General features: G+C 41.1%; 1 protein-coding gene across 1 annotated transcript; it reads left to right on the plus strand.

The window, feature by feature from the left end:
• The first annotated feature begins 203 nt into the window (after positions 1–203).
• Positions 204–11791, plus strand: LOC104540530 (chromosome unknown open reading frame, human C16orf45). The gene is made up of 5 exons (XM_010184364.1): positions 204–321; positions 4739–4812; positions 8666–8780; positions 10095–10177; positions 11584–11791. Exons 1-5 carry the CDS (start codon positions 218–220, stop codon positions 11694–11696), a joined length of 489 nt encoding a protein of 162 aa, XP_010182666.1. The 5' UTR covers positions 204–217; the 3' UTR covers positions 11697–11791.
• The last annotated feature ends 506 nt before the right edge of the window (positions 11792–12297 follow it).

Genomic DNA, 12297 nt, shown 5'->3' on the forward strand with positions numbered 1-12297 from the left:
GATTCTTTAACTTCAAAATGGTACATTGAAAGTAATAAGGAAAACAATAGAGAAACCAGTAGCATTCAGCTAGAATATTCTTTACTGCTTTTTGCTTGCACTGATTACCCTATAATCAGATAGCTCTGTGATTGAATTTACATTCTGTTTAAGACAGTTTGACTAGCTTAATTACTTTTCTCTACTTTCACATACAGATCAACTTGACATAATTTCAATGGCTGAAACAACAATGATGCCTGAGGAAATTGAGCTTGAGATGGCAAAGATCCAGAGACTTCGGGAAGTCTTAGTCAGAAGAGAATCAGAACTCAGGTTTATGTAAGTATCAATACTTCTGGGAAAACACTATGCAAAATAATTAAAATAGGAAAGAATGCTATTTAGAAGACTTCTATCAGCTTGACATTTAAAAGGAAGAAAGATAAAGAGCATTCCAGTTAGGTGAGCGCTCGCAGAATGCCATTGAGAAAATACTTTTGTAGTTGCAAAGGAAATGACCTTTTTTTATTCAGCATGATTTGCAGAAGACATAACAGGGATCTATTACTTAGAGAAGGAAACTTTAGCAAAGTATGTGTCCACAGAGCATATTTTTTACCTGACTTCAGTCCTTTGTGGGAAGAATATTTGTCTGAAGAAAATATCAACAGGTAGGGGATGTGGAGCTTCCACAGCCTAACCTAATTCAAGCTTTATTCCTCACTTTATTAGTGGTCTTAAACAGTTCATGTCACAAGAGATAACACTGTGTTCTGGACTAATACCAGCCAAGATCTGACATTTGTTAAAGACTGAAAGACCAGAAATTTGTAAGTGAAGGCCACAAATACCTGTGCAGTTTCAGTACCTGTGATTTTTCTCTCCTTTGTACTGCTCTGTAGTCCTTTGTATACTCTTTTGTCTCTGCTTTGCTGATAGAAGTGGAAATTCCTTACTGCTGTACTAAACGTAATGTGAGACCTCATTTCAGTAATAAAAAAACTAAAGCTCTTAAAGACAAAGATACATTTAAACAGTGTAACCTTGTGGAACTCTGAAGTGGAGCAAAAACATAGAACACAGAGAAACACCAATGGACACCTCTGACTTTTGAATTTGTGAGGCTTCTTTATGGCAAAACACAGCTTTTTAATTTTACTGAATGAAGCTCAATAAAATTAGACATGTGACAGCGTGTTCTTAACTTGTCCTCTGAAATTTTTTATTTGAAAATCAAGGGAAGTTGAACTCCTGCCTCTATTTAACAGTTTCCATGCTGTATACCACAGTGAAATAGTTAATCTTGTAGCGTATACTTTAAAAGGGGCCAGCTTTCTGATAATTCTTGTTTTTCTTTTTTGTGATAAAATAAAGCAAGCAAAATCAGCTGAAGCAATCAATTAACAGGTCAGGATGTTTTTCAGACCTTGGAGCAAATTGCAAGTCAGGTATTAGCTTTTGTAAGCCTGTCCTGTGCTTTGCTCCATGCTGTTATTTCCTCCTTTAAAAAGAAAAGGAGGACAGCTGAAGACAGCTGTACTCAGAAGTCCATGCTATTTCCAGCAGAATACCTACTCGCTATGAAGAATTACCTGAAGTTTATGTGGAACCAATTTTCAGATTATAAAATCAAGCCTTCCTCGATTAGGTAATGCCACAATTTCTGTTGTGCAATAACATTTCAGTTCAGGCAACCACAGTCACATCAAAGAAGATGCACTGTGATTTGCTCTGTAATTTCATTATCAAATCCTATTTTTGTCCCAAGACCCTGGCTCACTTAATGCCCAGGGTGGACCTCCCCAGAATATGCCAAGGTTGTGTACCAATTGTGGCTGTTTGTAATGTCTCCTTCTATGCTACTAATACTGTGAAATTTCATAAAACTAACCCAGGAGTATGTTGTCATCATCTCCAACCAGTCCAGGAAATAAAAATATAGCTTAAAGGCATTGTATGCTGTCTCCAGGTCTTTTGGGTTTATTTTCAGAAAAGCTGAGGACTCAGCACATATTGATATGAAGGAAACAGTATGTACAGAAAAGCATCAGTTTATAGCTAGCCATCATTCCCCCTCATTCGCTTCTCAGGCTTCTCTCAGCTCATTTCTTAAAATGTTCTCTATAAAAAGAGTTTTTGGGTCAAACTGTAAATTCTCAGTCTGTCTTTGCTGTTAAGAAAAGCAAGCATACCACTTCAGAACATGCACACACTCTTTCCCTTTTTAATTTTCCTGTACCACTTCTGTTTTCTCTTTCCTAGTGAGATAACAGACTCAAAAGCTGAGGGAGCTGCTCAGGCAGTGTCCTCTTCATTGCACATTCAATGTGTTGCTGCTATGGATACTTGTGTGTGGCTTCAGAAGCAGTTTAGGATTCATGTCACTGGGGAGCACAGAAACCTACCGTGTTGAAGGACACAATTGTAAAAATGGATCGTGTGTGTGTTAGCTCAGTTTCGCTGACAGAGAAGACAGGCAGCAAAACCCTCACATCTCTCTCTGATATGGAAAAAGATCAAAACTGAACTTCAAAATAATTTGTAGTGCAAAATTCATGCATCTTAAAACCCATTAGCATATTCTGACCTAGTAAATATTAATAGTATAGGTGAGATCTTACTACCTACAGTTACTGCCTATGCCTGTGAATAGAAAAGGCCTGGAGTTCTTATAAAACAGCATTCACATGAAACATGCCTCTTGCGAAATCGGCCACTGCCTGGTACTGCTGGCTTTCCAGATGGAAGCAAGACTTGAAGCCAGCTTTATTGGTTGACCTTGAACTAAAACTGTGGAGGTTGCTGCCACCTGTGATAGCTGTCGTGGGAGTGGTTATTTCTGCCACATAGGTGATGCTGAATGGTAATTTTTTAATGTATAGGTAAGCCCTATTACGTTGCTTTAGGCAATTACTGAAAACAGTTTTACTTACCTCTTTAAACTTGTTTTATCTGTAAAAACATTATTAATGTAACACAGAGTATTTGCTTAATGTCTGTCTGGTTATTAAATTGCTAAACTAATACTGTGAAAAAGCCAAATTCACCTCCGCATTGGTTTAGCAGAATTAAAGTTGGTCGTTGTCTTTGCATGCTCTCAGAACGCACTCTCAGATGACTCCCTCTTCTCCAGAATGCTCATACTACCTACAGAATGCAAATTCTCCATAGATCCATTCAGGTATTTAGACCATTTTACACTATTATGTTTGCTTACTTGTAATCCCAGGAACAATGACCTTGACTTTGCTCTGGTAATATACCGGCAGTCCCACAGCTTCATTCACTGTCCAGAGTACATAATTCATTCCTGGTTTTGGGTTTTTTTTTCCTTGCTTCCAATCAGGCTTACTTTTTCTTTACTTGCCTTTTTAATCTTTATCCTTTACCCACTTTGCAAAAAAAGCCATAAATCTCTCTTTTGCTATTGTGACATTGATGTACCCGTTACTAGTAGTAGTAGAGGTGGGATAGTCAGTAATGGTCATTCTGTAGGGTATTAGACATAAATGGTAGAATCTCAAATTCAGAGCAGATTCATCATGGAGAACAATTTGTGGTCCATATTCCTTCTAAGGACAATAGCACATTAACAGATGCCAGATAGGATTCTCACCTTATGCTTTTTGCGGTGTGCACAGCACACTGGTGTTTTCAAGTACAAGAAGCTATGTCTGCTGATTGCCTGACTTTATGCAACCACTGCAAAGTGAAGTAAAATCAAGCTACACAAGAACTGCAGAAGCGAGAGGCTAATTCCTTTGGTGATGATAACCTTCAATAAACCAACTTAGAAAACTGTGTTTTAATTTAGCATGAGTGCAGTAAATCGAGTGTACTCATGCAAAGTTGGAACATGAAAGAAACAGTCTCTCATTACTGGCTGAACTCTAAAGGTAATCCTGTACTACGGGGGCTGCTTACACGTTACGTGTTGGATGTGGCACTTCAGGACATGGTTCAGTGGGCATGGTGCTGTTGGGTTGGACTTGATGATCTTACGGGTCTCTTCCAACCTTAATGATTCTCTGATTCTTTTTCAATTCTGGAGTGAGAAGAGGCTGGAATGATTGCTGTCTTTTGTATGAAGGAAGTTCACTTCAAATTATAATTACTTTTTCAACCAAATAATTTATCTCTGTTTCTAGTGACTCACTAATGTAGCATTAACTGCGACTTCTCAGGAGCTTAGTGCCACATGTGGCAACAGTGATGCACACTGAGCATCACTCTGGGTAAGGGTGAGAGGGAAGGAGCGTGTAAAGAGATAAACAGGCTGTCGGGTGTGCATAGCAGTGGTAACTCACTGGTTATGTATTGCCAAGCAGGTGTTCTGACTTCTGCTTTCTTGGCCAGTTTGGACCACAGAACCACGTATTGCGGCTGAGTCACTGTGCCAGGTTACTGCAGACTCTTCTGACCCACTTATATTCCTGTCATTTTGTGACATGTTTAGAAAATCTTTTCCAACAGGCATCTGAAATAATTTGACAGATATGACGTACACACAAATTGTAACCCAGTAAGATGAGTAATCAAGGGCTCAGCAGGCATTTATTGTTAAATACCTTTTGCTCTCCGTTAAAATTGGTGAATGAACAGTATCAGCATCCCAAGGTTAAACCCCAGCATCTCAAACTAGATGCACAGGTCCCAGGCAAGGGACAGTATCATAGATTCAGATGAGATCTGGCCGATCCCATCAACACAGGATGGAGTTTGCCTATCTCTCATCATGGTTTTTCTGTTTCTGCAGGATGGATGACATCCAGCTGTGCAAAGATATTATGAACCTGAAGAAAGAACTGCAGAATTTGGTAGCAATCCCAGGTAATGGCTGTCTCCAACCCAACGTTAGGTGATGTACAGGTCGGGATGATGTCAGGAACACGCCTCTGCCATTAACAATCAGAAATCTTTCCCCACAGTTCAGTTTCATATCTCTTTCTTCAAGTGCATATTTTTTTCTTCCCATTTTCCCTCCCCATCTTTAATCTCCTGGTCTCTAAATTTCTTTTACTGCTATATTTCACTGCACCCTTGGTAGTAACCCTGCAAGTATCGCGCAAACAAGGTGCACATTTCTTGGTTCTTACACTCCCTTGGCAGTATCAAGGGACCCAAGTGACACAGAGATTGTCAGGTCGCAAAGACAGAGTGCTGAGATACCAGAGATAAAAGGGAGAGCGGGACTTATAATCATCACTGGGAACATTATTTTTTCCCCTAGATATAGCAGCTCATTGTCACACCTCTAATTAAATCTGCCTTATAGAATAAAGTAAAATGGGCTTCTACAAAAAGCAAGGGGTGCAAGTCTGCTTTGTGTTTTGCCATAATTCTCTGCAAATTCACTGCTCTGAGGAGGGACAGTTGTGGGCAGTTTTGCAGTCCCTAATACTAAATTCCAGCTGAAATCAGTAAGGAATTTTGCTTCACTACAGCTTTGCTGTTTCAGAGCATCCACAACAACCCTACTCTGTTCGAGAAAAAAGTAGTCAGGTCCTGAAAAACAAACTGCAATGGGCCATTTCCACTGGGTATTACTGCATGGCCTCTAGCACCCTGCAGAAAGAACTTGCTGCTGCCTAACTATTAAGGACAAGATTTGACACTTGTTTGGTTATCCTAATTTCTGTCCCGTCCCTGCACACCCCTCCCCCCCTCCCTGTCCCATTTTCTTGTGCAACTTTAAAGGATAACTTTCTCACCTGGAAGGACAGACAAGGTCACTTGTGGAGTAGGAAACAAGGATCTTCTCTGAGGCCACACATTCTTTGTTGTGTAAGAACTTTCCCACTTTGCATCCAACAAAAGTGTATTTGTAATCTTTCTTACTTTTTCTTTCTTTATAATTCTTAGTTACTCATGGTCACATTTTTAATTTCTAATAACATTGGTGATTTAAATGGTATTGGAAAGGATTGTGAAGGGTTATTGTGGTTGACACCCTGGAAGGAAGGGATGCCATCCAGAGGGACCTGGACAGGCCGGAGAGGCGGGCCCGTGCCAACCTCATGGAGTTCAACAAGGCCAAGTGCAAGGTCCTGCACCGGGGTAGGGGCAATCCCAAGCACAAACCCAGGCTGGGCAGAGAATGGCTCAGAGCAGTCCTGAGGAGAAGGACTTGGGGGTGTCGGTCAATGAAAAACGCAACATGAGCCAGCAATGTGCATCTGCAGCCCAGAAGGCAACCACATCCTGGGCTGCGTCACAAGAAGTGTGGCCAGCAGGGCCAGGAGGTGATTCTGCCCCTCTGCTCTGCTCTGGTGACACCCCCCTGGAGCCCTGCATCCAGTTCTGGGTCCCCAACATAGCAAGGACATGGAGCTGTTGGAGCAGGTCCAGAGGAGGCCACGAAGATGATCAGGGGCTGGAGCTCCTCCCCTACGAGGACGGACTGAGAGAGTTGGGGCTGTTCAGCCTGGAGAAGAGAAGGCTCTGGGGGGACCTTATTGCAGCCTTCCAGTTCCTGAAAGGGTCCTACAGGAAAGCTGGGGAGGGACTTTTTACAATGGCAGGTAGCAATAGAAAAAGGGAGAATGTTTTTTTTTTAAGCTGGAAGAGGGTAGATTTAGACTGGCTATCAGGAAGAAATTCTTTACTGTGAGGGTGGTGAGACACTGGCACAGGTTGCCCAGGGAAGCTGTGGATGTCCCCTCCCTGGAAGTGTTCAAGGCCAGGTTGGACGGGGCTTTGGGCAGCCTGGTCTGGTGGAGGTGTCCCTGCCCATGGCAGGGGGTGGGCTGGGGGAGCCTTAAGGTCCCTTCCAACCCAAACCATTCTGTGGTTCTATGAATCCTATAAAATATCTATGAATGATTCCCCTTGCCTCACCTCTTCTAGCCTGCAGCTTTCTTACCTATGCTTTTAACTTACACTTAAGGTTGATCAGTATTCATGTTTTTTGGTGGGCTTTTTTAAAAAAAAACCAACCTTTTAGAAATTATTTTCGAGTCACAAGGTCTTAAGCAGAGATCCACAGGCAGCAGTTTCTCCTTAGCACTTTGCACGTCTCAGCAAACTTAAGAATGAAGTCTGCGTGGTTGCACCAGCACCACCTTTTGGCAGACTCACAAGAATACTTTTGTCTTAACAACAACAAAGCAGCTGCTAGCACTCAGACCTAAGTGCTGACAGAGCATGTGCAAAACTTAACGAAACACCTTTTGGAAATAGGTTCATTCATAACATCTTTTACCATAATTCTCCTTTTAGTATACAGATTTGTATAGAGACCGACCTGCTCTTTCATTTAACAGACACTGTTCAGCCAATTTCAGCAGACATGGGATCAGTCTTTCAGGACACAGACTACGCAGTACTTTGCCACAGTTCAGGTTGCACGTATTTGGCAGACAGTTTCCTGGAGGATACCACGGGAGACCACATCTCAACCTGGGAAGAGGATAGATTGAAAGGAAGTAGAAAGTAGCTCCTATCTTCAGTAGCGAGAGGAGGAGATCCTTTGCTTCTTGGACAGAAGAGGCAAATAAAGAAAAAGCAGTGATTTGTAAGCATTCTCCTTTTTTCTCTGCTGCAAATTCAGCATTAATCACAGGAGTTCTCCACAGGTAACAATGTAGAGGTATTGAAATCTTCATAGCAGTCAATAACCACCTTCCTTTCTCATTTCTTAAAGATGTAACCCAGAAAATACATCCCAGACAAAGCAGCTTTATGTTATATTACAAATTATTTCCTCTGCTACTGACAAACCATAATTTAAAATTCTCCAAGGAATATGACTTCCTGAGCTTGAGACTTACAGAATTTTATTGTCTTGAAAATATATCCAAGGTGCTTTTATCTCACTTACCAAGGACTAGATTTACTGCAGAAATTCCCAGCAGTAAGCATCCTGAAGCCCATGATCCAAAATGAAGTTGTATTAAGTGCCTGTTTTCAAATGTCTGATTTATTTAGCTGTTTAAAATGCCTTGCAAGTTCAATCAGCAAACATACCACAGGTTAGATGCATCAGATTGCTTCTTCCCACTCGTCTTACTGTACTTAATTTTATGGTTCTCTAAATGCAGCTCTGCTGCTCCAAATCAGGATTTACTGTGAAGTGTCTTCTCGGCTGATCAAAATTTTCAGCTTCTTCTGTGTCTTTCACGTTGCAAAAATTATAGTTTATAGACAACCTTGTCGTTACAGACTGGCCAGTTAATAAGAATATATATTAATTACTCAGATTTTTGAAGCACTGGGAAAATGAACACTTTCATTTATTAATTCACATTTTACAGTCATGTGGATTTGCAGCTCACGTCACTTACCAGAGTAGAAAAAAGTGGTGTAGTCGACAGCCAAAGCTGTCATAAAACACAGAGAAGTGACCCTGAGAACAAAGGGAGTTTGCGCCATGGATTTTAATGGAGCACCCTGGGCTGTTTTCTTACCAAAGCTCTTTGAAAATTCAAAGCAGTGTCTTGCAGAGTAATTTAATGTTAAAACTATGCTTGTCAAGCCCCACAGTCTCCAGACATTTAAGCTGATCAGACACAACAGCAGCAAGTGGAAGAGAGAAAAGAGGCAGTGACCAGAATTTGCTGGGTTTTGGTGGCTCAGGTCTGAAGAACCATTGACTCCAACCAGCAGTTCATTCTCAGGCATCTGCAGCGTCCACCCCACACCCTGGAATCCAAAGTAATAGTCTCTCTCTTCTGTTTTTGACCAGAAAAAGAAAAAACAAAGATGGAGAAACAAAGAGAGGATGAGTTGATTCAGAAGATCCATAGGCTGGTCCAAAAAAGAGATTTTCTGGTAGATGATGCTGAGGTGGAGAGATTACGGTAAGAACTAAAAGCAACTGAACTTGTTAATGAGATTTCACAAGTCTGATACTACACTGGAGCGAGATACATTGACATTAATGGGAGAGAATTGGTTCCTTTAAAACAACTTATCAAGTTAAAAGCCTCCTCCCTCCATAGGAAAAGCATTAAAACTAGATTACTGGACTTCCGTGGCTCTTTATCCCATTGATGATTCAGTCATCTCCTGACTACAACCAGGAAGTAGCTGGGCATTTACCATTAAAGAGAGTAACTTTTGCTGCTATCAGAGGATCCTCTTGACATAAGAAGTAGACACAAGGAGCATATTTATAGGTATCTAAAATCTGCCTTTTTTTTTTTAGCAAATTATTAATGCCATCAGCTTTATTATTACTATTCTCAATCTGCCATGGCAGGGGAAAAAAAAAAAAAGAGTGCAGTCACCCTATGTAAGCTAAACCATAAGCAAGTTCAGAATGGTTTCATCTCAGTATCTTAGCCCAAAGTTGCTGAGAAACCTGTGGTCTTCCTCAGAAGTTCATTCCCAGCTGTTGCACTGACATCCCAACACTCTGCAAATAGAGTCTTGCTGTTACCTGCCCTGTCTCTGTCAACAGTAAAGATGCAAGGCTTGTAAATCCATTGATCATAAATGCCAGTCCCTCTTTGAACACATGTAAATTCTAAGTAAGCCAAGGGCAGGAGAGAAGAAAGCTCTTCTGCCAGAGTCCTGCTGCTGATCAGAGAGCAGGCCAAAGCAGCGGCTGACAAGAAGCCTGAGCTATCGGCTTGTCCAGAAAGTAACTGTGTTGTTTTTTTCCTTAATAGATAGACATATATGTCTTGAAATGTAACTAATTTCATTTTAAGCCCCAAATTCAAGCTTGCTTTAGAGAAAGGAAGTGCATGATTTCATTAACAATTATTTATTTGGCATCCATTTCAAAATGGAAAATCAAAAGGAACATTTTAATCGTGTCTTGCTGTATTACTTCAGAAAAGGAAAAAACACTCTGCAAGCTCTTAAGAAGTTACGTGATCTGTGTGGTGAAGATGCCTTATGGCAGTGTCAGAACTGGTTTGTAAATTCTGGGCCAGAGATTGACATTAAAGATGCACCACGCTCAGGAAGGCCAGTCGAAGTTGTTAACAACAAAATGAAGTCATTGATCGAATCCAATCAGCGTTTAACGACATGAGAGATTTCTGATAACATTAGCACTTAATTCCTTAGTAGTGATTTGATCCTAGGTACTCTCGCTTTTGCTGTCCCATTTACAGAGAAAACCTTGTTTCTGTAATGGGTTTTTTTCCCTTTTTTTCCACCAGAGAGAGAGAAGAAGACAAAGAGATGGCTGAATTCCTTCGCACCAAGTTAAAACCCTTAGACAAAGCAACACAATCACCTACCAGTGAGTTCCTAGACATTAAGAAAAACAAGTACAATAGGAAAAACTGCAAAGATAACTGGATAAAAGAACATTTTCAAATGCCATGCTGGGCCAGCCTCTGCCAGAAGTTAGGTTAATATATCTAGATCTCTCTAAAACAAGATAGTGTGTCAGCAATTGCTGGCCACTTTGAATTCAGATGCCCTATTACCCCCTTAAACTTAATCCAAGTCATCTATGGCCACATGTTTTAAACATACAAAGTATATTTGAATACGCGTATTTCCACAGCCTGCTTTTGTAAGCAACTAGATTTATTTTTGCTAGTAATTTTCCCATCCAGTTCTATAAAAATAACTGGAAAAAACTCTTTAGTCCTATGCTTAGATACCTGAAGCAAAGTTTGCCTGTTTTACTGCAGGCAAGATGGAAGCTAGAGAAAAGACTGCAGACTTCCACAGCTGCCTTACATCTTACCGACAGAAACAGGCATTTCCATCACCTCCACCCAGATCCCTTGCGGACAGAGCTGCAAACACTCAGAAACTAAGTGGATTACATGATCCCTTGGAAGCTCCTAGCTGCAACTTTCAAACAAAACAATCACAGCATGAGCTCTAAAAGTTACCATTGCTTTTGACCTGTGTCAGCCTGAGCTCTTAGGCAGGGAAATGGTCAAATGAAAGTGGCACCCTTCTTAGAAAGTGAATTTGATCCACCAGCTGAAGAGGTTTGTGTCCAAGCACACCACCATTTTGCACAGACCAAGCTCTCACTATAGAGTTTCCAGTGGGATTTGGAATGGCTGTGAAGTTCAAGTACAAGGTTGATAGAGACATTTTTAAGATGCATCACTAGTTATTTATACCCTTTTAGTCACAGGGAGCATGACTTATCTCCTTTACTAGTTTACTTCACATCACTGGTTTTAAATGCAGTGTTAGAGATAAAAAAGGTTCTTTTCACCCTGAAAAATTAAAGCCTACCTTTATCTTGTTCTAATCATGACATCCCAAGTTCATGAGAGAATAAACTCTGGCAGTATTAGTGTTCTTCAACCCCTCAGTGGTTTGGGTTTGAACACCATAAGATGACTTTCTGTGAAAGGACCTGTTACCTGAGGCTATGGCTGTGAGCAGGGACACCTGGATGGAACAAGATGCAAGAAGTTTACCCTCCCATTGATGTCTGGATTCTTTAGCCCCTCCTAACTCCCTCCCCTGAAGAGATAAGACTTGCCGAGCAGTTTCAGTTTGAGTGCAGATACCAGATTGGTTACTATCAAAGCGTTAGATGTATTGTTCAAACAGGAGTTTAGAAATTCAGGGGGTAGAGGGCAGGAAAGGCTGCGTTCTTTAAGCCAGAAGTAGGAAGAAGTAGTTTGACCAGCTCTGGGTTTTAATGGTGTACTGCTTTGAACATTGCAGGCAGCCCAGCCGAAAAGAAGGCAGAACCTCCTCCAAGCAAGCCCACCATTACCAAAGCAGGATTGGCTATCATTAAAGATTGCTGTGGGGCCGCACAATGCAGCATCATGTAGCTCTGGGCTCTCTACTGTGTGTGCCGTTTCGGAAGTTTTCATTGAATGAAACTGTACAGTTAGAGAACGAACAACATCCTGCTAACAGAATCAAGAGCAACTGGCACAGCAGTAATATATGGAATGTACAACGGCAAGGTCTTCACTGTTGCATGGATCACTCAACACGCATGCCTAAAAACAAAAGAAGTCTACGTAGTGGTTGTCCAGTGACCAGACATGATCTCTAGTAGAGTCGACAAAAACACCTCAGCTATAGAAGTGAAAAGAGGGTGTATTTCATCCAACAAGGTGTAAAACAGCAACTCTAATAGGCCACCACTTTGTAAGAATTTGTTGTACACTTTCCCCCCCTGACAAACAGCCGTCAGAAGTTGCTGAAGTGTCCTGTTTGGGCTACTTTTCAAAGCAGAAGCCAGAACTAGCAGTGCTGTATATAGTGCAACTGATAGATGAAGCAACTTTAGGATAACTAATGTTGCATAAAAATACTTAAACTAGTGTGATGTTCAACTACTTTGCTGTGGAGTTTCACTTCCAATTCTTTTTAAAGAATGGGGATCAGTGACAAGGATGCTGCAAGTAGAGACAGATTTTTATA

Source organism: Mesitornis unicolor, unplaced genomic scaffold (assembly GCF_000695765.1).
Source record: "Mesitornis unicolor isolate BGI_N332 unplaced genomic scaffold, ASM69576v1 scaffold35945, whole genome shotgun sequence".
Taxonomy (NCBI): domain Eukaryota; kingdom Metazoa; phylum Chordata; class Aves; order Mesitornithiformes; family Mesitornithidae; genus Mesitornis; species Mesitornis unicolor.

What these genes read in the sequence shown, in the direction of transcription:
- LOC104540530 (XM_010184364.1), top strand. Translation starts at nt 218, where the DNA reads ATGGCTGAAACAACAATGATGCCTGAGGAAATTGAGCTTGAGATGGCA. An exon ending in GAATTTGGTAGCAATCCCAG is followed by an intron (nt 4,813 to 8,665) that starts GTAATGGCTGTC and finishes GTTTTTGACCAG; the next exon opens with AAAAAGAAAAAACAAAGATG. An exon ending in GCTGAGGTGGAGAGATTACG is followed by an intron (nt 8,781 to 10,094) that starts GTAAGAACTAAA and finishes TTTTTCCACCAG; the next exon opens with AGAGAGAGAAGAAGACAAAG.